At 54.1% G+C, this 24,751-nt stretch overlaps 1 protein-coding gene and 2 long non-coding RNA genes across 4 annotated transcripts; 2 read left to right on the top strand and 1 right to left on the bottom strand.

The window, feature by feature from the left end:
- Positions 1-1,245: 1,245 nt before the first annotated feature.
- EVX1 (even-skipped homeobox 1) lies at positions 1,246-6,146 on the bottom strand. Its single transcript, XM_023250457.2, has 3 exons — positions 5,706-6,146; positions 3,855-4,102; positions 1,246-3,226 (listed from the first exon to the last, which is right to left on the bottom strand). Exons 1-3 carry the CDS (start codon positions 6,130-6,132, stop codon positions 2,687-2,689), a joined length of 1,215 nt encoding a protein of 404 aa, XP_023106225.1. The 5' UTR covers positions 6,133-6,146; the 3' UTR covers positions 1,246-2,686.
- Positions 6,147-6,456: 310 nt separating this feature from the next.
- On the top strand, positions 6,457-9,500 carry LOC111559520. The gene is made up of 4 exons (XR_002740530.2): positions 6,457-6,692; positions 7,187-7,224; positions 7,350-7,460; positions 8,788-9,500. It is a non-coding gene; the product is annotated as an uncharacterized LOC111559520 (long non-coding RNA).
- A 3,320-nt stretch (positions 9,501-12,820) lies between these two features.
- Positions 12,821-22,974, top strand: LOC109497502. 2 transcript variants are annotated; one of them, XR_002153757.2, is made up of 3 exons: positions 13,004-13,650; positions 17,258-17,585; positions 21,754-22,974. It is a non-coding gene; the product is annotated as an uncharacterized LOC109497502 (long non-coding RNA). The 2 variants fall into 2 exon arrangements; XR_002153758.2 differs by lacking the exon at positions 21,754-22,974 and having other exon boundaries at positions 12,821-13,650; positions 17,258-18,477.
- The last annotated feature ends 1,777 nt before the right edge of the window (positions 22,975-24,751 follow it).

Here is a 24,751-nt window from a genome sequence, read left to right as displayed (position 1 = left end):
TGCAGGGGTGGAGAAGGGAGAGTGAGAAGTGGTGCCTAAGCGCCAAACCGCAAACCTTGGCAAAAGGGAAATTTCATTATGAAGTAATGAGTAATTCCTCCTGGCAAGATGTATTGTTATATCTTCCACTTCAATTTGGAGGAAGAGAGGCTCAATTACCCAGAAAATACAGTCAATTAAAGGCTGCTGATTGGACACGAGGCCGGATCATCGATCTTGTACTTTCCAATATCGCTGCAGACACCTCATTTTCCCTCCCTATTAACTGAAAATACGCCTGGCATTACGGCAACCCGCAGCCCATTTACCTGTCGCAAGCAATCTGGGCCTGCCGCGAAGTAACCGCGAAATTTGCCCGAGTTTGGCACGGGGAGCTTCCCGGGCTGCAGAGGTAGCTGCGAAAGGCTGGGGGTGGAGGAGGGAAGGGGAGGATACTGAAAACCTCAGCTCAAGGCTTTGCTTGGGAGGGCAGGAGGGTTTCTCCGGAACCCAAAGAGGGATGGAGTCCGATTGAGGGTTCCCCATCTGCCCAGAGACACTGGCAGGGGTCCCTTGAAGTCCACGCAATTCCGTGCTCCCAGTCTGCCCATGACGCCCATCTCTCCCCTGCGTGTCCGGGACTCAGAGGCAGCCACGGTGGCTCTCCTCCGGGGATGGAGGTTGGGGGTGAGGTGGCTGAGGGGGGCACCACCTCCTAGCCCTGACCAGGCCAGAACTCCATTCGGGGAGAGGACTTTCAGTTTGAGGAGCATTCAGGCCCACCCTTGCCGACCCAGGAATCTGCCTCCCTCCTTTCCCTGAACCCTAAGGTGCAGACTCAGCTTGACCCAGCAAGCCCAGCTCGCTGTAATTCTCAAGCTCCGCCCTCACGGCCTCATTCACCTCTAACCTTGGGTTGGGGGTGGAAGCAGGATCCACAGAGACCTTAGTCCAGGGTCCCCTTTCCTCCAAAGTTTGGAGCAACTGGAGAAGAAACCATCGCAGGGGGGAGCCCCAGGTGGGCCAGTTCATCATGGAAGGCCCCCAGTGTGCAGGGAATTAAGAAAACATGCACCTGCACCTCGGGGGCAGTCAGAGCCTGCCTTCTCCGCATCTATGCGATGTCCTGTCTCTGCCAGGGCCAGCAGAAGTTTGGGAGACTGTCTGCAGGTGCACGTCTTGGTTCCTTCTATACCTAAGCTTCTGGTGGCCGACCTAGCAATTCAAAAAGTCACTGCACTGCCTGCTGCCCCAAACATTAAAATGTTAAAGTGAGAATTATGTCCAGCTTTTATTGCAGTATGGTTAACAAATTGCAACAGCAGATTCTTCAGGCTTCGACGGAAAACCAAACCGAATTCATTCCCTACTGGAAGAACCACTCCCTCCGTCAGGGTGAAGCTTGTTATTGAGGGGTACACGTTCTCCCAGCCCTCAAAAACTGGCTGCAGGAATGAGGGTGAGAGTGAGAGCGTGGGCGCAGCCCCCAAACAAAACCTGGTGAAGGGGAAGGGCAAGGTCCCAGAAGGGGCGGAAGGCTTCTGCTAGCGTCTGAAAGCCAAGCCTCAGTGGCAGCTTGGGAGGAAAAGGAGAGGAAGAAAGACGTAAAATGCCAACTGTACTGGGAAGAGCCAGAAAGCTCTTGGTGAAGGGAAGGTGAACAGGCAAGGGCTTGAAATAGCCTCTAATTTGCTGGCAGATACTTAGTGAGGGAAGGAGACGAGGTCCCTGCTCCCTAAGCTCTTCCCTGGGCGCCTTGTTAACAGCTCAACTCTGGGCTCCGTGGCACGGTGATCATTATTATACATTCAGCATTCAAAAACCCTCCTCACACATATCACTTGCTAATCAGGGTGTGTATTGGGCCCGGGGAGAAGGGAGACTTGGTAGAAGCTGCCAAGAGGCCCTGAGGCCTCCGCAACGTCTCTGCCAATGCTAAATAAACAAAAAGTGGGGCTAGGTAAGGAGAGATGATGGAGCTGCAAGTTGAGAGATAGCAGGGAGCTAGGAGAGAGACACGAGATCAGGTGCTGGGAGATGCCAGAACGAGAAAATGTGTAACTGAGGCTCCAGGAAGGCAAGAGAGCCCCTAGGTTCCATGGGAGAGCCAGGATCTTCCGTGGTAGTAAATCACCCCTCCCACTCTCTCCCCTAGGCGGCTGGTGCATCGCCATCCACAAGCCCCTTGCCGTGCCTTGGAAAAGCTGGCAAAGATTAATCTCCACCTGCCCTGCATACACAGCATTTTGTTGGGAGAGACAGCAGTTTCCTTTCCAGGGCTTGGGCTTGGCCTTTGGGGGAAGGGGGGTCCCAGGTGAGGCAAGGGTGTGAGGTGGGGGTGTGAGGAGGGACTGAGGGGCTGGATATCGGTGGCTGCTGCTACTAAATTTGTTTGGCTTTGGAGCCATCGCCTCAACCCCCGTCCGGGGCACGGGGTCCGGTGAAAAACGGCTGAGGGGCCGCCCCAGAGGAAGGTCTCTCGGCCTCTGCCTCCCCATCCCCACTCCTGATCCCCAAACGCGCCAGCCACTGCCGCTCCCCAGGCGTCCCGATCCTGGAGGCCGTGTCCCTCTGGTCCTTTTCGGCCCGCTTCTTTCCCCCTCGGTGCCCTGGGGGCAGGGAGGGGCGCTGGCTGAGTCCCCACGCGGGGGGGGGCGGGGGGGGGAGCCCACGGGCGTCCTGGAGCCGGCGGCCCGCGGGCAGCCCCTTATCTGGTGAGGGGCACCTCTTCTCTCTGGTCCAGCGCGACGGAGGAGGCCTTGCTGAGCACGGAGGGCGCGAAGGTGAGGAAGGAGTCCGAGCGGGAGGTGGAGGCACAGGTGAAGTCCGAAGCGGCGGCGGCGCGGGGCGCCAGCCCGTTGGCGGGGCCGCTGTGGCAGGCAAGGCAGGAGCAGGGCCCGCCGGCCGCCGCGCCCAGTCCGTGCGCCGGGCCGGGGTAGAGCGGCGGGTGGCGGAAGGCGCACAGCAGTTCGGGCCGCGGGTAGGGCTGCGACAGCACGCGGAAGGTGTCGAGCGGGCGCAGCGGACCGCTGAAGGGCGAGGCGGCGGCGGACGCGGCGGGCGCGGCGCCCAGACCCACGGGCGAGTAGTAGGGCAGGGGCAGGTGCGACGGGAAGGGGTAGGGCAGGCCGCCCGCGGCCGCCGCGTGGCTCATCATGTACGTGTAGAAGGCGGGGTCGGCCGGGTGCGGCCACGTCATGGCCAGCCGCTGCCGCTTGTCCTTCATGCGCCGGTTCTGGAACCACACCTGGGGAGGAGAGGGGCAGGTTCGGCGGCTGCAGGGGCGCCGGCCCGCGCGCACGGAGCCCCAGGAGTCCTGTCCCCGCGGCGGGGGACGATGCCGGTGGCGCTGGGAAGAGCCAGAGCCGCGGCAGAGACCCTCTGGGCGGGGGCAGAGCCCGCCGCCACCACCTGGCGCTGGAATCCCCCGTGGAGAGGTTCGGGGAGTGGCTTCAGGATCTGTCCCTCCTTCCCTCTGCCAGGGCTCCCTGGAGGGCCAGCCCGGTGTGGACGCGCAAGTAGCCCGGTGGACTAAGGACTCTGCTGGTCTGAGGTCGCAGGCAGGGCTTCCCCAGAAACACCGCCCCTTCCAGCCGCTCTCCCTCGGGGCAAAGGCACCCCATCCCCGCTGTTTGTTTGGCTAGAAAAGGCAGAGAGTCTACCGCAAGCCAGCAGGTCCCGCCTAGGGTCTGTCGGGAAGGTGAAAGTGCACACACCTGGCGCCCGCACCAGGCCTCGACACCCCCGGCCTAGCTGCCACGTGGGCTGGGAGACCCCAGGCTGTGATTCTTGGCCCAGGACTTAGGGAGTGGACAGTTGGTATTTACTTCCTGCTGAGTGGGCGCACTCCTTCTCCCCGGTCTCGGGGCGCATACCTTGATGGTGGTTTCCGGCAGGTTTAGGGCGGCGGCCAGCTCGCATCTCCGCGGCCTGGATACATAGTTCTCCCTGTAGAATTCCTTCTCCAGCCGGGCAATCTGCTCCCGGGTGAAGGCGGTACGGTATCGGCGCATCTGGTCACTGGCGCTGCAGGCCAGGGTGCCCTGCGAGCTGCCGCTGCTGTTGCTCTTGGGGGCCTCGCTGCCGCTGTTGGGACTGCTGGCCGGTGCCTCTGAGCTGGGCCCTGCATAGGGAGCCCAGAGCACATGCACACACAGAACACACAACAGACACACAAAACGCTGCTGATGTGGGGCTGTAGGCCCAGGGCATATATGAAAGGTGGGGGAGAAGGGGACACAGCCTCAGTTTCTGCCTCTGCTGGGGCCTGGGGGACTTTGAGAACAGGGAAGAGAGGTGGGGGGCGGGGGGGGGTGGCTCACCATCCAGACGATTGCAAAGCAGCCCTTAGGCCTGGCCGGGCTGCTGTCTGGGAGACCTCAGTCTTGAGGCCTGCTGGGTACAGAAGCCGCAACCACCCTGGCCCCTTGCCTTGCTTGGGGCGCAGACTGGAAGCAGACCCTCTGAGCTTTGTGCCCCCCGTTGGCAGGAGTGGGCAAGGATGTGCATATCTGCCGGGCAAGTTGAGATGCACCTTTGGTACTAGAGTGTTGTGAGCTCTGGGGTCTTCGTGCCTTGCAGGATGCGGTGCACAAACTGAGTTTCCTTGCTTTTGTGTGTGCCAGGCTGCCGGTGTAGGTGCGGGAATGTCTACCAGGCTGCATGTGCATAGGAGTGTGTGCGTGAATATCCTATCGCCTTCATAGATTTGAGCGGCCCTTGGCTTGTTCTGAGGACGTGCTGTGGTTAGGGAGTCTGGGTTGAATGGATAAGATGGTAATGAATGGACGTGGGTGTTCAACCAGGTGTTGGCTGCCAGGGCCAGAGGGTGGTTTTCTGCCCTGCCATGGTCTTCCCATCTCCCCCCACAGCTCGGTGGAGGAGTCTGCTGCTGGGCTCTCCCTCCTACTTACTAGCTTTCCACCCCTCTTTGGGAGACTCCCTTCTTGGCCACCTCCCCCACAAACTAGCCCCTCGTCAGGGAGGGGTTCTCCAGTTAAAGCAGCAGGACAGCACCCCTCCTTTTGGGTCTAACCCGAGGAAGGGTGGGGCTCCTGCCCCCCGCAGCTCCTTTTTCCTTTGGGTGGAGAAGTGGGACTGGGAAGGGAAGGGGAATGGGGGAGGGCCAGAGCTCTGCCTTTTCAAATGCAACCGGAGACCAAAGGCAATTAGATCATTGGGACCATTTCCGACCTGGCGCCACCGAGCCCGGGAAGTGACAAGGTAATTTGGACCTCTGACCGACGTGCAAACTGGTCGGAGGGCCGCGGCACCCAGGCAGCCCGAGTCGGCCGCGGTTTTACGGTCCTTTATGGACGCTGGGCTTCCGCGCCTGGATGCGCCTTACACCCCACGGGCCACAAACTGCCCCGACCCGCGTTTGATCTCGCCCACGCCGGGGGGGGGGGGGGGGGAAGGTGTCTTCCCCAAGCAGTTGAAGCAGTACCACAAAACTCTGGGGGGTTGGGGTGCGCTTTGAACCCCCCTCAAGCCCAGGGCTTGCGTCTCCCTCCTCCCGAAAAGCACAGCTGTCACCCTCAGTCCCGCCAATGCCAGAGCACAGAAGGAGACCCCAGCCAGGGCGCAGATAGCTGGGGAGAGTTGCTCAGGTGGGTCCCCCCAGCCACCCTGCCCTGGGGGAAAGGAGTGTCTTCCTCCCCCCTGGAGCTGAAGTGGAAGGTGGGCGCGGTGGGAGGCCCGGGAAGAGAAGGGGGCGCGATGGCTACCTTTGCTGTGCTGGTACTCGGCGTTCGCCGTGGCGCAGTCCGGGGTGCAGCTCACCTCGATTTCTTCATAGAAATCCGACTCGGTGTCCGAGCTGCTAGGTTGCCCCTGGCCCGAGAGGCTGTCGGCGGAGGGGGCCGGAGGTCCGGGGCCAAGCACCGCAGCCCCGGCTGCCCGCGACTCGGCGCCCGGCCCGGGAGCGCTGCCTGCTAGTCCGTCGACCGGCTCCTCCTCCAGGCCTGCCCCGCCGCGCTCCCGGGCGGCCGGAGGACCGGCCCGCGGGCTCAGGCAACCACGGGGCACCATCTTCTCGGGCGGCTCGGGCAGCGGGCTGCCCACGGCTTCGGACAAATTGGAGACTCTCTTGCCAACCAGAGTACCAAGCTGACCCGCATCCAGAAACATAACCATGTCCTTTCGGCTCTCCATCCCGGGGCTCGCCGGAGGGGGTGGGGGAGGGAGTAAGCCCCAAGTGAGCTCCTAGCCGCCGTCTCCCTGGGTCCCCAGCGGTCCGACAGATCTTGGCTTCGGGAGGCAGAAAGAGAGGCCAGGCGACCGGGCGGGCGCGGAGCGGCCGGAGCGCGATGTCGACGGTGACGGCGGTGGGGAGCTGGGGTCACCTTGTGATGCGAGCGCTCCTCTGTGCCGCACCGCCTCTGGGAGGAAGCCCCATTGCCCTCTTCTTTCTAAGCTGTCATCCTCCTGCTGCAATCGTCATTACAGTACCGCTGGTGACGCCACTCGGCGAGCGCAAGTGGATAAATAGAAACGTCTGCCACAGCGAAGATGAAAGGAGACCCGCAGCTAATGGCTCGGCAGTGATGCGCCAGGTGTGGGCCTGGCTCGAATGGGGAGGAGAGTGTGAAAACAGAGAGATACACACACTGAGAGAGGGAGACACCCAAGCAGAGGGGATGCAAATGGAATTCTGCAGAAAGAAAAAGAAAGCTTAAGGCGCGCCGCGAGTTCCGCAGGAGCTGCGGGACTCGGTAATTGAATAAGCTTCTGTTGTGTGTGTGTGTGCGTGTGTGTGTGTGTGTTTTATTGTTGTTTTGGCTTTTGTTTTCTTAACTTGGTGCCTTGATCTAACATTTGATGAGAGAATCCATAACTGCATTTTAAAAGTGTGAAGGCCGGCTCAACAAGCCTCGCTTCTCTCGGCCTTACAACTGCCTGTGCTGGCGGGCTACCCTCGCAGGGGCTCCAAAGTCTTTTTACAAGCTACCGAAAAACATATTCCCTCCTCCCACCGGTTGTCTGGAGAGTTTGAGCCCGGGGTATCCTTTCCTCTCTCTTCCTCCTCCCACCCCCCTACCCCCAGATGTCTCCTTCCTCCTGGAAACCAAAAGAGAACTTTGCTATTTTTCTTCCCCAAGGGGTAGGAGATAAATGCCCTAATGCTTTTTCTTTAAGGACCTGCTTTGGCTGCTGACTCCACATGCTTGCTGATTTTTTTTTTTTTTAACTCCCCTTCCCCATCTAGGTGGCCTTAAGCTTTCCGCAGCTCGGCTTGACCTCCAGGTGGCTATTCATAGAAGAAATCGTTTTCCCATTTGCTTGGGCCTCGCCTGCGCTTCAGGTATGTAGGGTGGGGAGAGGTTCTAAGAGTGGCCTTTTTTTTTTTCTTTTCTTGCCCATATTTTAAGGTATTCGTTCAGAGTCAACGAATTCCTCTGGAAACAGGTTTTGCGAGTGAGGAGACACTAAGAAGTGCGGCCCCTACAGCGGCAGCAACGGAGGCTCCCAGCTGGGAGAAGGTGCTGTTCTCATCTAGAGACCGGGGGGCAGGGGAGGGGTTGAGAGTACCCCAGCACATGACATTGGGGTTCACAGAGCTTGGACTCCCAGGGTCCTCCCCCAGGTCCTGCCTACAGGCTTCAGTGGCACTGGGGATAGAAGAAAGAGAAGTCACTGAAAATGCCCTGAAATATCAAGTGACTAGGGGTGCTCATAATCTTTGAGGGCAAAGGGGAACCTCCAAGGCAAGATTGGGGGTAGTTTGTAGTGCTTGCTGTCTTTGGAAGCAGCCACAGGCTCCCTCTCTCAGGTCTGCTTCCAGGGAAGGTACACTGGAACCCACTAGGAAACTGACCCCTTGCCAGCTCTGAGCAAGTGTGTTGGGGCCAGGCAGGTGGGCAAGGGCTCTCCCCACTTTGCCAAGGGCAGGAGGCAGCCCTCTTCTCCACTGTCCTATCCCTCCAACTCTCCTTTCTCAGAGCTTCTGGTTCTAAGCAGCTAGGGCTGCCCCTGTACGCCCCCCCCCCCATTTCTTCTCAGGGTCCCAAGACAAAGCTCCAGTTTCTGAGATTCTAAAGAAAAGTGTTATCACTATCTTTTATTATTTTTTTTTTGTCTTCCTATTTTGCTTTCCTCCGTATTCTCTTTCTCAACTCGTCTCCCTCTTTCCCCTGCCTCTGTCTTTCTCTCTGTGGGCTTGTGGAGGTGGTGGAGACAGCAAAGCATTCAAGCAAGACAAAGTTCCCTTCTCACCCCTGCTTTCTACTTCCCCTGTTCAGTAAGAAGATGCTCATTCACCTCAGCTGGGGTTGGGGGCGGGGGGGGGGGTTGGAGAAGGTAGGGGGATCCGAAAGGTAAGGTAGTGTTGGCCTAAACATCTCCACTCCCTGGGACTCCTGAAGCAACCATCTGCTGAGCACTGCTAGATTAAAACTCCCAGGGAATATTCTAAAGGTGAGAGGAGCGACTGGGAGTGGGGATCAAATCCTAGAGCCTTTTGCCGCGTTGCAGAGTCGTCTTCGGATTCTGTCGTGTGCCCTGCCCTGCCCAGCCAGCAGCCAGAGCCTGAGGGAGCACCTGGCTCGCTCTCTCCTTCCTGTCAAAGTCGAGCCCGCGGCGCCTGTGTTCGAGCTGCCTCCGTTGGGCCCTTCCAGCCCCGGGCCTGGGTCTCGCCCACCCTCTGCCCCCCCTGTGAGCCTGCCGCCTTCTCACAGCCTCTCCCGCTGCGCTCACCTCCTTGGGGCCAAGTCCTCGGAGGGACTCCAGTCTCCCCGCCCCGCCCCCAGCTTTGCATTCAATGGGAGTGCTCGGCGTTTGATCCTCTTTCCCTCTGGGTTTTTCCTGCAGATGAAAGCCGAGTAGGATTGAAAGATCAAGAGGTACCCCTTGCGTCTCCTTCCTGGGTCCGGCCCACCCAAGCGGGGCTTCCCCCGCCGTCCCGGGGAGGAAGGAGGCTCCAGCCAGGGCTCAGCCTCTCCCGGATGGGGGATCTGAAGCTTCTGGAACGCCCCCTCTGCCCCATCCCTCTCTGGACCTCTGCCTCCACCCTTTCAAAGGATCAATTCCCCACCTCACCCCACCCCCTCCGTCCCCGGTCTCGAGGGGCCTATTGCGCCGTCGGGCGCGGGGGAGGCGGGGGCGGAGGGGGAAGCAAAAAAAAAAAAAAATGTTAACCAAATGTCACTTCTTCCAAAAGCATCCTTTCATCAACATCAGATGAAGAGAGGTTGGAATTTTCACTAGAGGAAGAAAACACGAGGGGACTGAATAAGAACACTATTTCTGTTTAGTCTTTTTTTTTTTTTTTTTTAGGGTGGGGAAGGGTTATTTTAATAGTGTGGTTACTACTGTATCAGGAAGGTTATTCCCGACGACACTGCCCAAGAAGCAAAGTAAATTCGCAGAGGGAGTCAAGTCCGCGGCCGCAGAGGCCTGGGAAACCCCATAAACGCAGAGAGGGGGTGATAGCAACCTAAGTGGGGTCCGTTTTCGGCCCCTACTGCTCCCTCTCTCCCTTCGGCAGGGACGACCCCCTCCCCCCACCCCCGTTGGCCTGCTGTCCCCTCCCCCGCTGGGGCGACGGGTTTAGGTCCCGCCGCCTCCTCTCCGATTGAAATTCTCGGGACTTCAAAAGCTTGAGGCTCCGCTTCCGCCCGGGCAGGGCTGGGCCGGGGGGTGGGTGGGAACCCCGGGGAGGCGACGCGAAGATAAGATGCGCGGCTCGTGTTAAATGGAATCGGAAGCCGAGCTTGGGCCACCAGACGCGTTGATCCGCTGGAGCCGCTACGCTTCCCAAGCAAACCCCGCTCCGGAGAGCGGCGGCAGGGGGTGGGGAAATGCCTCAGTGGCCTTTGGACCCTGCTTGGGTGCGATGATCTGCGGCCCTGGGTACCTTCTCCAGCCAGGTGCGGGGACTCCCAGAGGCGAGTACACGTCCCGGCTGAAAGGCAGGGGCGCAGGTTTCCGGGAACTGGTTTGGCTGCTTCGGTGCCAGCACAATTTTGATCAGGGAAAAAATTGTTTGTGCTTCTCACTTTGGTAAAACGCAAGAACAAAGGGAGCTTCCTTTTAAACAATAAGCGTTGCCCGGCTGTCGTGGATATTGATCTTGGGCCCTTGTACGTCCTCCGGGCCCGTGTCGCGGGCGTGCACATCGAAGTTTTTGCGCGGCTGGGTCTCCGAGGCTGGGATCATAGGGGTGAGGAGACTTCTGAGGTTGGTCCCTCCCTGTCTTGCCCCTGGCAGCTGCCAACGCCCATCGGGGAACGCCAAACCCGGAAGCACCGCCGTCCGGTGCCCCCCCCCCCCCCCCCCCCCGCCAGGAGCAAGGTCTGCTGGATCTCAGACGCCCAGAGACGTTCTCCCTGTGCCGGAGATCACGCCTCCTCTACTTCCCCCAAACCCTTGCCCACCCACCCCATAGAGGGAGGCCCTGACACACTCACCTGCAGTGGGCATCACAGAACTGTCTCTCCTGCAGGGAGAACCTGCAGCTTCTGGAATTCTGGTTCGGATACGCTCCCCTTCTCTCCGTGCCTCCCAGAGCCAGGAGCCAGGAGCCTGGGACAGGAAACTGGATGCTTTCTGACCCTGACACTTCCTCCTCCTTAGATCCTTGGTGCCAGCCAGACCTACAGTGCCTCTTGCACCTGTCAGCCCCAGGGTCCTATAGGCCCAAGCCCAGTGGCTTTTCCCACCCTGAGCTTCAGACAAGTGCCTGAGCAGTCCACGACTTGCCCATCCCAGAGCCAGAGGACCCAGGGCAGTACTGGAGTACTTGAGGACTTCCTCAAGCTCAAGGCTTGCTTCTGCCTCAAGGCACCAACTGGAAGGGTTCATTTTTCCATGGAGGAGCAGTTCCCCAACATCCAAGCAACCAAAGCCCAGACATACCCTTCCTTCCTCTACCCTAGCAGGGATGGTATGTGTTTTTCCTTCACCATTACTCTTCAGACATTTGCTTGCATTACAAGCCCATTTCTCACTTAATCTACACAACACTCCTTTAAAAGTCCTCAACAGGCCACAGTTCCTTTTCTCCCACAGTGATCGGGTAACCAGCGGTCTTGACTCAAATGGCCAGGCACTAGACCAATTCTCCTTCCAAGGCTCTGTCCCTGCCTGGCCGGCAGGGATGCCCCAACACCCAACAGTGTCTTAACTGTCCAAGAGGCCATCCTCCACAAACCTCCTGCCCCTTCTGGGATCTAGGTGGGTCCAGGGGCCCCTCAGAGAGGTTGCCCACCTGCCCTCAGTGGCAGAAGCCTCAGGGCCCACACACCTGGACTCTTCTCACAGTGTCCCACCAATGATTTCCCAGGAGGGCAAAGAGAAACCCTATCTGGAAATCTGGGAACCCTCACATGATAAGAATAATCACTGTTTTAGGCATTTCAGCAGTATTAGCTCTTTCCATCCTCACAATAGGCCCGAGGAAGAGAGCATAAATCATCGCTATTTTGCAGCTGAGTCATCTGAAGGAGAGACAAGGCCCACATATAAGTGACAGAGTCAGGACTGAACTTCTATCTATCCCTCTAGCTTCAAGTCCGCACTCACAACACCCGGAGCTATTAGAAAATGCCAAGCATTGCATTTGGAGCCTCTCCTTTTCAAAGCTCCACTTGCGTTTTTTCGCCCAGCCTTTTCCCCTGCCTCACTCCCGGATGAATTCACTGGGGTTGGGAGAAGTGGGGGTGGGGGTGGGGGGTACAACTAACCTCTGGGCCACTCAATTTGAGCATGGAGAAGAGTAAAGAAAAAGGTGGTACAAAACCATTTAGAAATGTATCCCGGAGGAGGCCTCCAGGTCTTGCCCTCTTTTAAGATGGGGATCAGAGGCTAGGTGGGGATTGTGCAGGGGCCTGCAGGGAGGCTGGAGCCACCCTGAGGGGTTTGGGGTGGGAGAGCCTAACTGCCCTCCCCAAGCAGGGGGGAATTGTTTACAGGGTGTGAGTTCCAAAATATCAGGAAGATAATCACAGCAAGTGATTCTGGAGACCCTAAGAGACAAAATCCAGTCGCTCTTTGACCATAGCAATCCACCAAGGCCCTGAGCCTCTATCTGGAAACGGGCAGACTCACCAGAGTTATCCTCGCTTGCTTTAGCCTCTTGGGAGTCATGGCCCCTTCGCATATCTGGCAAATGTCTCCCCAGAAAAATGCACCGAAGCATTAAAGTTAGCCTTCAGCTTCTAAGATTCCTGTACCCACAATAGCCCCACCCCAACCACCAAACCCCAGGCACAATCACCAAACCCCTTTGTGGTTTTACCAGGGTGTTTTCCCTGACAAGGCAGCTGCCTCCCTCGAACTGTCCTCCAGATTGATTGGCCCAAGGGACAAAACCTGAGGGTATGGCCAGGCCTCTCCACACCGCATCTGGCCTCAGCATATTGGTCAAGCTTTGCACATGCTTCCATTCAAAACCTAGTCACTGGAGGTGCATGCTGGGAAAGAGAATGGCCAAGCTGGGGCTTGGCTTGGCCTAAGGAGCCGCGGGGGGGGGGGGGGGGGCGCGGATCTGCAGTGCAGGGAATTGGCCGATTATTATCATCAGGGAGTCCTGTTCACCAAGGGTTCCTTTTCCCTGGGGAGGGGCAGGGAGTGAGCAGGTTTTCAGTTTTTGTTTTTTTAATAGATTTTGTCCGGGCACAAATCCTTTCCAAGCCCTGGACTGCCCAAAGGCCAGATAAGCCTGAAAACTCTGCCCCTTCCCCAGTAGCGTGCCTCCCACTCTCACCCCGGCTCAGGAAGAGGGAACCGGCCAATTGCTGTCCGGTCAGGGTGGTCCAACCGGGGGACCCGGGAGCCGGATCCGGGTAGAGTCGTTACTCAATGGAATCGCTCTTCTACGACTCAATTAGCCCTAAATGGCCCTAATGCTCCCTCCCGGGGGGCAGGTTTCTTTCCGTGAGTGATTCTGTGTGCTGCCTGACCGTGTGTCTGTCTCTCCTGTTTCCCGGGCAGAGGAGGCAGCACCCCCTTCCTCTCTCCCCACTGGGCCTTGCCCGGCCAGGAGACGCGGTGGCGCCGGCCTGCAAACGGAGTAGTTGGTCTCCCAGTGTAGGGGGTAGGAGAACCGCCCCCAGGCGAGGAAGTCCAACCGGTTGGGCGGGCTAAGCCTCGCCCTCCAGCGAAATGGAAAAACCCTTGTGTGAAGAGTGCTGGGGACTGATTTTTATAAAGCCCTCTCCTGACCCGGACCAGTTCCATTCCTCCTACTGGAGCTTCGCAGAGCCCTGATGGGGTACAGTTCCTGGCGTTGTGCAGCGGCGAAACTGACTCTTAGAAAGGTTGAGGAACTTGCCCAGGGTCACGCAGCTGGGGTGTGGTCGAGCTAGGATTTTAACCCAAGTCGTCCGGCCTCCAAAAGCCAGATTCTCTCCGACGTTAGCGCCGCGCCCCCAGGGCGGAGGACTGCGTTCCCTAACACCGCAGACACAACGAAGGTGCCTTGGGTGTGATTGAAAGACGCGAACGCGGGCCACCCATCTCTGGCTGATGGGTGGCTGCGCCTGCAGCCCCCGCAGAGGCTGAGCGTCGGCGGGAGCCGCTCGGGCTGTTACCGTAAGTCTCAGAGGAGCGGGGCACAACGGGAAAGGTAACGAAGAGCAGGACGGGCCGGAGGGCGCCGCGACGTGGAGAGACTGCGTTCCCGGCTCAGAAGCCTGACCTTGAAGGAGTGAGGGTGCGCACGCGCCCGAGGCAGTGAGTTTCGGAGGGGAGGGTACTGGCTATTAGGGGCTCGTTGTAGTGAGGGGAGAGCAGGACGGATGTCAGCCCAGAGGACAGGGTGTCACCCGCCCAGGTGGGTCCGGACGAATCCCAGTCCTTTCTGCTCCCCCACAGGGCCGTGCCAGGTGCGGCCTGGAGCCCCCAGAGAGTCCCTTTCTGGCCTCGAAGCCGGTCGACCGCCCAATCCTGTCCCCACGGCCCCTTTCTGCGCCCTCCTCCCCTCCCCTTGCTGCGGCGGTGACAAAGCGCAGCTCCCGAATTGCTGTCTTGGTGCGCCCCCCACTGCCGACCGCCAGAGGCGGAAGTCGCGGTGCGTCCTCGCTGGCTGGGATCCCGCGACTCCACGAGGAGTCCCTGCTGCTCATCCCGGACAGCAGACTTCCGCTTCTTAGGGACCCTCACCCCGCCCTAAGCGCCCGCCTTCTGAGCTTGACCCCAGGAAGAATGCGTGGCCGTTCGGGGCCCGGTAGCCTGGGCTTCTAGGGATAGGTAATCCACCTTGCGGGGGTGAGGGGCTGGAGGGAGCGAACAGTGCTCAGTATCTTCCCTCTTCCTTTGAAGGGGCAGTGGAACCCACCCCCAACCTGTCTAGCTTGGTGGAAGTCGGGCCGTGTAGGGGGAAACGCCTTATAGATTCCCCTGGTCAGCCAGTATGATCAATCATGCTCCCAACACTTGTGTCGACTCTATTTGTCGTGGCCACAAAGCCCAGACATTGGGGAGCCCCTGGGACCACCCCGTCTCCACAGTCCTCAAACGATTCCGTTTTTGAGTCTCACTTAGTTCTGAAGCCCATTTATAAACAGCATAGCCTCCTAGCACCTCTTCCCCTTTCCCTTTGGCAGTGTTTCTTGAAGTGTGGTCCCTGTGCCACCTGGGAACTTGTTAGAAATGTACATTCTCAGGGCGCCTGGGTGGCTCAGTCGGTTGGGCGTCCGACTGCGGCTCAGGTCATGATCTCACGGCTCCTGAGTTCGAGCCCCATGTCGGGCTCTGTGCTGACAGGTCAGAGTTCTGTGTCTCCCTCTCTCTCTGCCCCTCCCCTGCTAATACCCTGTCTCAAAAATGAATAAACGTTAAAAAAAAGTTTTAGAAGTGTACATTCTCAGGCCCCACCACAGTCTTATCAAATCAGAAACTCTGGAGCGGGGAACCTGCAGTCTGTTTTACCAAGACCTCCCAGTGATTCTGATGTACCCTGGTTTAAGACCCGCTGCCCTATGGATTCCATCACCCTGATTTCTAAGTTCCCATGATTCTCCATTATGCTTGGAAAGGCTTTTTTTTCCCCCCAGTGTACCTTGTTTTTGTTTGTCTATGGCACAGAACTTTATGCCTCTTTTTATTCACATTTGTTCCTCCCGCTTTATCGTTTCACTTCCGTGGATCTCTTCTTTGTGCACTAACGTATCACCTAGTGATGTCATTATCACCTAATGATGTCATTATTTAATTTAGCTTCTCACTCATCTTCGGGGTTCATCCACTGCCTACGGACATGCCTCGCTTGGTAGCAGACCAGAAACTGCTCTGGAACCGCAGCCACTGGAGCAGAGCGGGGAGAACTTGCCCTCCACAGAGATTTCCCTCACAAAAGGGAGTCAGAGGCCTCGAGATGTGATTGGTTTCCTGGCTGCAGAGTAGAGAAGAGCAGATATTCCATGTTTGGGTACCCATCCTGCTAGAGAATGCAAAGAAGGGCCTTGGTGGGGATGAGGAAAGGTGAGGCACACAAATCGATTTTCTATGGGTTGCCTCAAAGGCTTTGGGGGAGGGACTCAGCCCCAGCTTGAGATACACAAGTATTTTTCTTTGTGGATGTCTCAAGATGGTGTCTTAGGCCTCTGTTGGTGGCTGGTTAAATGCAAGCAATTTTAGGAGCCAAACAGGCTCCATGAAGGAAGATGGAGAAAATAAGTCAAAGGTGGGTTAAATGCTAACTCAAGATCACATGGCCTGTTAGTGGCAGAGGTGATGTTTGAATTTTTCACATTTGTTCATTTTTGAGAGACAGAGCATGAGGTGGGGGGCAGAGAGAGAAGGAGACACAGAATTTGAAGCAGGATCCAGGCTCTAAGCTGTCAGCCCAGAGCCCGATTTGGGGCTCGAACTCACAGACTGCAAGATTATGACCTGAGCCGAAGTCGGACACTTAACCGACTAAGCCACCCGGGAGCCCCGGAGGTGATATTTGAATCCCAGTAGTGGGATGCCAGACGCCTGGCTCCTGCTCCCCGGATTCCGCCCCTGCCCGTGGAAGCTAACAGGTCATGACCTGTCATCTCAAAGGATTGATGTAATTTCCAAATGTAACTAAACTAGTCAAAGCCCTAGAATAATATTACAACGTCACCAGGCATTACTAATAGTAATATTTTTTTTTAATTTTTTTTTCAACGTTTATTTATTTTTGGGACAGAGAGAGACAGAGCATGAACGGGGGAGGGGCAGAGAGAGAGGGAGACACAGAATCAGAAACAGGCTCCAGGCTCCGAGCCATCAGCCCAGAGCCTGACGCGGGGCTCGAACTCCCGGACCGCGAGATCGCGACCTGGCCGAAGTCGGAGGCTTAACCGACTGCGCCACCCAGGTGCCCCACTAATAGTAATATTAATAATAACTAACAGTTGGTCTTTTCCCACTCAGGTAACATTTTCACACCCACTGTCCCATTTGATAAAATAGTCCCATCTAATAGGAATAGGAATATTAATATCATCCCCACTTTACAGATGAGGAAGTCAAGATCCAGAGGGGTTAAGTTCCTCCCCCCAAATCACTCAGCTAAGGAATGGCAAAGCAAGGAACACCGTTACTCCTTTGGCCATCATTGTCTTTGTTTCTTATTTTTCCTTTCGGCTCATTCACAAACACTTTCATGCTTTCGTGTATCATCATATTAGTCTGTGACACGTCCCCCTCAGTTTAGGCTGCTCCAAAGGACTTCTATGTCTAGCATTTTATTCGCTCCTCCGAAGGTCCCTAATGAGGCAGAAGAGGCCAGCGTTGTTCTTTCCAGTTTCCAGTTGAGGAAGCCAAGATTCCAAGAGTTCAGAGGGCTTGAGTAAGGTCATGGAGCCACAATAGGAATGAAAGTCTCAGACTTTTCACGGGCAAGAGTGAATTTTGTAGAGAATCCCACAGAATGAATGAATCATTCTTACTCCCCGTCCCGTCCTTAAAGCCTGACAATGCTAATGGATGCCCAAAGGAAAGACTGACAATTATGAAAAACTACCAGTTTACAAGGATTCAAAACCTAATGTGCTATCAGTGCAACTTAAAAAAAATTTTTTTTAATGTTTATTTATTTTTGAGAGAGAGAGAGTGAGGGAGGGGCAGAGAGAGGGAGACACAGAATCCGAAGCAGGCTCCAGGCGCTGAGCTGTCAGCACAGAGCCCGAGGCGGGGCTTGAACTCAAAACCCGTGAGATCATGACCTGAGCCGAAGTCGGATGCTCAACCAACTGAGCCACCCAGGTGCCCCTGCAACTTTTTATTATAATAGACTTAAAGTTGTTTCATAACTTCCATTATTTGGCAATATGTCAACTTTGAAATGTTTTCCTAATTATTCTAGAGTCAGCCTTACTGTTCTTGGAAAGAACTAGAAGAGGAAAGAAAGGTCACTGCTTTAAAAATAGGCATGGAAAGAGCCAAAGGAACCCGGACCCAGGATGTAACTCTGCCCTGGTCTTCGGCCCTGAGGAAGGGGTCTGTACTTTCACAAGCGGCAACAGCCAGGCGATGATTCTCATCTTCAATACAGCCCATCAGCAACTGAAGAACCACATGACCTCCAAAAATTGACCAGTCTTCTTTGGATTCCTTCCTTCCATCACAGCCCTCATTTTTCCCCCCGCTTAGGCAGCGGAAAAAAGGAAAAGCTCATGTCCTCAGGCTCTAAGGTGAGAGCGTGACAGGCACACGTTCATTCGTGTCTCACAGCGATCCCTGGAGGGGAGCATGGGTCTCCCCACTTTATGCGCGAGGAAACTGAGGCAGAGAGAGGTTAAGCAACCGGCCTGCCGTCCCACAGGCCTGAGGTAAACGAGAGCCAAAGGAAAACCCAGGCTTGTAAATATGCAGTTTAACTCCCAATAGCTATAAGTCTACTTTCCCTAGGGATGTAAATTCTGAGATCTTATGATCCAGCAGGAAAGGGGCAGCAAGGAGCTGGTCTACAGTGCAGTGAGGCCTGGATTTTGCGTCCAGGAGGGAGAGAGACAGACCCCAGGGACCTTTGGGAAGGTAGAGGATCATCTATAGCTGCGATGAGAACAGAACCCATGGTGGAGGACTGCTCTCAAATCTGCCCAGCCAAGATTTCTGATACTTCAAAGACGGTTGGTGGCAAGGTAGGAGGATGTGCTTGGAAGCCAGACAGACCTGAGCTTCAACCTCAACTCTGGCACTTACTGGCCGGTGACCTTGAGCGGACCAAAGCTGCAGGATGTCAGATCTAAGAAACAAGCCACCTGCCTCTCAGAGCAGATTTAAGGAGATACAAAATGGAAGAGGTCCTAGCACAGTGCCTGGCCTCCAGGGGGTCCTCGATGAGAGTAAATTCCCTGTTGTCCCCCCTTGGCAATGCCCCTACTTCACCTCCTGTGTCTGTGATTCTCCTTTCTCAATATTGTGCCCTTGGTGAGTGAGAACCAGTGGAGAATGTCAAGTGAAAGGGCATGGCCCAGGGAACCAATAATATGCTTGTGCCCCTCTCCCTGCATGGTGACTGACATTTCCCAGAAATAAATAACTGCATAGCATTCAGGCTTTCATGCATCTGTTGAAGTTCAACAAATATGGCGGTAACTCTATTCACTGGGATCTGGGATAGTGAGAAGAAAATCAAGACACGTCTCGTGTGCTAATGGAATTGTCCCTTCATGGTAGTTTAAAAGCATAGGCAGATGGGGCGCCTGGGTGGCGCAGTCGGTTAAGCGTCAGACTTCAGCCAGGTCACGATCTCGCGGTCCGTGAGTTCGAGCCCCGCGTCAGGCTCTGGGCTGATGGCTCAGAGCCTGGAGCCTGTTTCCGATTCTGTGTCTCCCTCTCTCTCTGCCCCTCCCCCGTTCATGCTCTGTCTCTCTCTGTTCCAAAAATAAATAAACGTTGAAAAAAAAAAATTAAAAAAAAATAAATAAATAAAAGCATAGGCAGATGATCCATAAATAATAATAAACGTAGTGGCAATGTGGTATAATATATAATAGTTAAGTGCACGGACCCAAGTTAGATTGCTTGGGTTCTACTCCGGCTGTGCCGCTCACCATGCTAGCTGTGTGATGTTGAACAAGTCACTTAACTTCTTTAGGCCTCAGTTTCCTCCTTCGTAAAATGGGGCCATCTGAGGTCAAAATGAGTTGGTACGAGTTAGTACCTATAAAGCACTTGAAAGCGAGTTAGTACCTATAAAGCACTTGAAAGCATACCTGGCATATATATAGTAAGCGTCAATAAACAGTAATGTCAATAAACAGTAATGTCAATAAACAGTACTGTTATTACGGTGGGGTGTTACTTCCCTGAATGTGAGCCTAAGGGAGTTCTGTGAATCTGGAATGACAAAGAAGAGGAGGAAGCAAGAGCCCTTTGCCTGGAGCAAGGATACCAGTGACTGCAACCTGCCTTTGGGGTTTCACTACTGGCTCCACGATGAGTGGGCTTGGAGGAGTCACTGAACCTTCAGGAGCTCCTATTTACTCGCGTGTAAAATGGGTGTGAATAACAGCTGCCTTACCTTCTTCTCGTAGTTATTGCCCCAAATAGAGCCCAATTGCCTGTCAGTTTAGCTTCTGATCTTTGAACTCATAAAGGTTTTCTTCTGCTCGTTACGGGGTACGCCCTCCGGGAGGAGCCACATTTTAAGCCATTACCTGCTCAGTCCTTAGTGACACATCAGCACTTTACCAGTATCCCAGGAATGGGTGAGAGGAGGGCTGGAGACACCATTGAGGACAGGAGGAGAGCAGGAGTTGAGAAAACTGCCAAGACCCCTCACTCCCTGCACATGGTTAACTGAGAAGCATCCTGCCCAGTGCCTTACAGTAATGTCACTGGTTTAATCCCACAAGTCTTGTAAATTGCCAAAGGAGAATGGTCCCTGCCAGTCTCTTTTCTATTTTGAGGGAAGAGAAGAAGTTATGGTGGTGTGGGACTTTCTCCAGTATCTACGGGACGTGAATAGTGTAAGCAATGAAAGGAGGGCGCCATGTTGGGTAATTTTTAATGGGACTTTGGGAGATGGAGGGAATGCATTACAAAGAGTTCTCCTTTCTCCAGAGAGCTGACTTAAAGGCACAGCAAATTTGGAAAGCAATATTACCTGAATCCTCCTCACCAGCTTTTCCTCCCAGCTTCTTATTCCTATGCCCAGCAGAAGATTCTGATGCTATTAGTCTTCCTGGTGAAGGTTCCAGGAATCCCCAAAGGACACTTCGGTTTGACTCAATCTAAACAATATTTACTGCGATCCTACTGTGTGCCCCACCCTGAGCTAGTCACTGGGTAACAGAGTTACTGTGACAGAGACAGCCATCTGCCCTTCTTTCATGATGAAAGAGCATCCAGACTTCAGCCGTCCACGTGGCTTTCAGGTCTAAACACCACATTCCTCTCTCTTGCAACTAGTAGATTTAGGACTAAATTCAGCAGACGAAATGTCAGCAGGAATGTCATATGGCAGCTTCCTTACGAAACAAACCTATATGGCGAATTATGTAACATCGTCACAGAACTTCAGGTTACACTAAACTTTTTTCCAGGCAGGTGGTGAACCAAAAAAAAGTTGCTAAAGTACCACCAGCGAACTAATTATTTTTATGTATTATACCTTATGCCACCTATAAGAATTTGTTTTGGAGCGCCTGGGTGGCTCAGTCGGTTGGGCATTCGACTTCGGCTCAGGTCATGATCTCGTGGTCCGTGAGTTCGAGCCCCACGTCGGGCCCTGTGCTGACAGCTCAGAGCCTGGAGCCTGTTTCAGATTCTGTGTCTCCCTCTCTCTCTGCCCCTCCCTCATTCATGCTCTGTCTCTGTCTCAAAAATGAATAAACGTTAAAAAAAAATTTTTTTTTTTTAAAAATTTGTTGGAGCGCCTGGGTGGCGCAGTCGGTTAAGCGTCTGACTTCAGCCAGGTCACGATCTCGCGGTCCGTGAGTTCGAGCCCCGCGTCAGGCTCTGGGCTGATGGCTCGGAGCCTGGAGCCTGTTTCCGATTCTGTGTCTCCCTCTCTCTCTGCCCCTCCCCCGTTCATGCTCTGTCTCTCTCTGTCCCAAAAAAATAAATAAATAAACGTTGAAAAAAAAATTTTGTTTTACCTGCGTAGTGATAACATCTCAGTGAGATATTGTGGAGGGGTTGTGAAGAAGGCAAACGAGAAGTTTCCCGGGAGATAGAATGACAACGAACAAGCCTTTCTCAGAAGACCAGTTGCAAAAAACAGCCAACTCTTCTGATTCTATTCTGTTCTCAATTTGCTGTGAGACTTTAAGTGAGCTATTAAACATCTTGGGCCTTATTAAAAGGGGGTGGTAATTTCACATAGAGTGGGTGTTGCTAAGCCTTCTTGATTTTAAATCCAAACTCAGCCTCTCTCACCAAAAAAAAAAAAAAAAAAAAAAAAGTGTAGCTTTTGTAAGCTGTTCACTTACTGCTGGGGAGGTAAAAGGATATGTCTGAAGAGCTATTGCAGTTATAGATAGATATTCCATATGCCAACTTAACATAAATGCCTCAAACTTTTATTTCCTTGACGGAGAAACATCAGGATCTCTGGCCTGTTTTACATGCTTTAGCCTTGGGCGGGAAATGCCCCGAAGTAAAATAAGAGGCCCTTTCAGAAGTATTCCTCCTTTCCCACAAGGCTTATTATCTCTAACAACTCATTTTCCATCCACCATGTTTCCCTGTACTGGTTGTATGGTAGGGGAGTCTCCACCACTGTGGGCCCTCTGCTAGTCTAGCCAATTCTTTCTGGCTCCCCAGTGAAGCATGGAGGACAAAGCTCAAAATGATGACAGGACGGGCCATGTGATGTGGCTGTTACTTTTCTGGTTTCCATCTACCCTGCAGGTGGCAAGTTTGAAGGTTTGGGGAAATTCCCTGACGGCGGAGATGCACCAATTTCCAATGGGACCAGATTAGCACATTGAACTCTAATTGCCATCATACTGTCAAGGTCAATTTTCAGGCTGTGCATGAGGATGAGAACAGCTACCCACAGGTCTGTAAAGTTTCATACACAAGAACCCAGCACCTGAAGACTGAAACTTCAGCCAGCCCCTATGGATTACTCTCTCCATTCCATAGGTATAGATGGAGGCAAGAGATGTTTGGCTGGTCTGACCAATGACTACTAGGTCGAAAGCCCAAGAGCCCAGGTAAGAGTTACGTGCAACATCTATGGCCAATGGCTATACTGTATTGAGGCCCCGGGCAGCCCAGAAAATTGGCCAGTGGTTCAGGAAGGTGGGTTCTAGACCCGTTCTTGCCATCCCCTGGCTGGGTGACCTTGGATAAGTCGTTTCACTCTTATGGGCCCTCATCAGTGGATAGAGTACCAATCCCAGTTCCAGCCCACACTGGGAGACCTTAGCCAACTCACAGCTTGGAGTATCAGAGGAAGCTAAAGGGATTTCTTTTCTTTTCTTAATGTTTTATTTATTTTTGAGAGAGTGGGAAACAGAGAATCCCAAGCAGGCTCCATGTCAGCACAGAGCCTGACATGGGGCTTGAACTCATGAACCCTGAGATCATGACCTGAGCCGAAGTCAGATGCCTACCATCTGAGCCACCCTGGCACCCCAAGGGATTTGTTTTCTAGGGTGTCCCCATTATGGTATTCTGTGACTCCACCAAGGACACATACTAATGCCTATGGGGGCAGCCTGGTAGTAGTGATGAGAAAGATGTCCTTGATCATGTTAGGAAATGGAGAAGACCGGATGACAGATTCTCAGCTCCAGAACTGATTGTGTTGCCAGATATTTCGTTTTCAAATGGTGTCACATGTTGGCAACTAATGTGAATTGTTATAAAATTCTGTCTTGGCCAATGACTAGAGTCCAGAAGTGGCCTACTAGGTCAATTGTGGAGTCTTCTGCAGCCCACTGACCCGAGGAAGAGTCAAACTAGGTGGGGACCTGGTAGGGGGGAGTGGTGGATGCAGTGTCCCCTACTTGGAGAGCACAGATGATCCTGGCCAGAGGTGGGCTGGCGAGTCTGAAGGGCACCGCGCTGCGGCTCCTACCCCAGCTGCAGTTTCCCCAGCGCACCTGAAACGGCCTAGGTCGGCCGGTGGCCGGGGACCCGGGTTGGGGGCGGGGCGGGGGGGGGGGAGTGCTGGGGAGGGGTATTTTCCTCTACCAGAGGCGGGGCCTTATTCTCCACCCAAAGATGCGCCTGCCGGTCGCAGGCAGAAAAGGAATGTGTTGTGGGCAGGCACCGAACCATCGCGGTGTCAGGCGTCGGCTGTGGGTCCCCTGCCTCGTGGGTGCAGCCAAACCCGAGACGCCGAGACGCGCGGGGATGCACTTTGCAAACACCAGTGCGGGCAGGTGCGGGGTGGCGCCGCGCGCGCGAGCGGGGCGGCTCCCGGCGGCTCCGGCAGTTCCGGCAGCGCGCGCGGCCCAACCTGCCCAGAAACCCCAGAGCGCGCGGCTGGCGGGCGGCTGGCGGGCGACTCGCGTCGCGGGCGTGACGGTGGCAGGGCGGGCGGGGGGCCTGCGTGCAGCCGGGAAATGCCCTGAAACGAACGGTGCGTATCTGTTGGGAGGAAATTTGATCCTTGAGCCCTTTCCTGCCTGGGCTTAAAAATGGATTCTCCACCTGCTGGGAAAGCCTCGGGCTCCGGGCGGCGGTATCCGGCTCCTGGGAGTCCTGGGGGGCCCTCGCTCCACCTGCCACTCGGCTCTGACACACATTAGCTCTCGCTGACGTTGGTGTCCCTTTCAAAGCCCCCTCACCTATTCCAGCCAAGCCCAGAGGACCTGATGCTCTGTCAAGTTCAAAGAAAGAAGCCAGTGGTCTGTATAATCCAGAGTTCTGTTTGTCCAAAAGAACTTTGAAGATGGACAAACAAACAAAAAACAGACAAAACCTCTTCGGAGGCAATTTTGCCATTTATGAATTTACAGGTGTTATTTCGTTTGTCCCCTCAATCTCACGTTTGGAATTTTTTCCTACGCGATGCATTAAAAAAATGTTTACTACGTCATTTTTGTGATGATGAAAAAGTGGGAACAACCCAACTGTTCATCAATATATAGAGATAAAATGGTTGAATATATAGTGCGTTTACATACCCAGAAATACTCTATAGAAGAGATCTGTGTTCACAGGCAAATGAGTCTAAGCTTATGTTAAATGAAAAAAAGTAAGTTATGAAAGTAAAGATGCTATGATTCCACATTCATTAAAATGCAGAAAGAGATTGAAAGTAAATGTCTACAGCTCACTTGGATATGATTAATGACTTCTTATTTCATAGATGGTTATATAGGAGATATATATATATATATATATATATATATATATATATATATATATTTGGAGAAATATATACCCAACTGTTATGGCTTATCTTTGGGGTGATCCTGAGAGGGAGGTAGGTGGAACATTAACTTCCCATATTATATATTTAAAAGAAAGTTTGATTTCTTTTAAAATAAACATGCATTAGTTTTGTATTTCCCACACACTGAAAACAATAAAGATTTTTAAAAATCATACCCCTTCCCACACTCAGACTACCAGATTGTTATCACTTGTCCAGTCCTCCCTGATCTTTTCATTACTATGTTAACTTTCCCTTCAACCTCCTCTCATCCCTGTACAGCATCCAAGAGACTTGAATTCCTTTCATTTCAACTTACAAATTGCCCGTTTCATGTGTGCAGTTTTTAAAATCTTTTAAATTGAAAGAAGTGAGACTATTACTTCCACTTTAGCTACCCGTACTTTTCAAACAACAAGATTAGGTGTGGGTTTTGTTTTGTTTTGTTTTGTTTTTGTTTGTTTGTTTGCCCTTGAAAGCATTGCAGTTGTGAATCCATCACTTCTCAAGTTCTGT

The sequence above is a fragment of the Felis catus genome, chromosome A2, assembly GCF_018350175.1.
Source record: "Felis catus isolate Fca126 chromosome A2, F.catus_Fca126_mat1.0, whole genome shotgun sequence".
Lineage (NCBI taxonomy): Eukaryota > Metazoa > Chordata > Mammalia > Carnivora > Felidae > Felis > Felis catus.
The sequence above is the reverse complement of the archived record's forward strand: the minus strand, read 5'-3'. Positions and strand labels throughout refer to the sequence as shown.

What these genes read in the sequence shown, in the direction of transcription:
- EVX1 (XM_023250457.2), bottom strand. Translation starts at nt 6,132, where the DNA reads ATGGAGAGCCGAAAGGACATGGTTATGTTTCTGGATGCGGGTCAGCTT. An exon ending in CGAGTACCAGCACAGCAAAG is followed by an intron (nt 4,103 to 5,705) that starts GTAGCCATCGCG and finishes CTCCCTATGCAG; the next exon opens with GGCCCAGCTCAGAGGCACCG. An exon ending in TGCCGGAAACCACCATCAAG is followed by an intron (nt 3,227 to 3,854) that starts GTATGCGCCCCG and finishes TCTCCTCCCCAG; the next exon opens with GTGTGGTTCCAGAACCGGCG.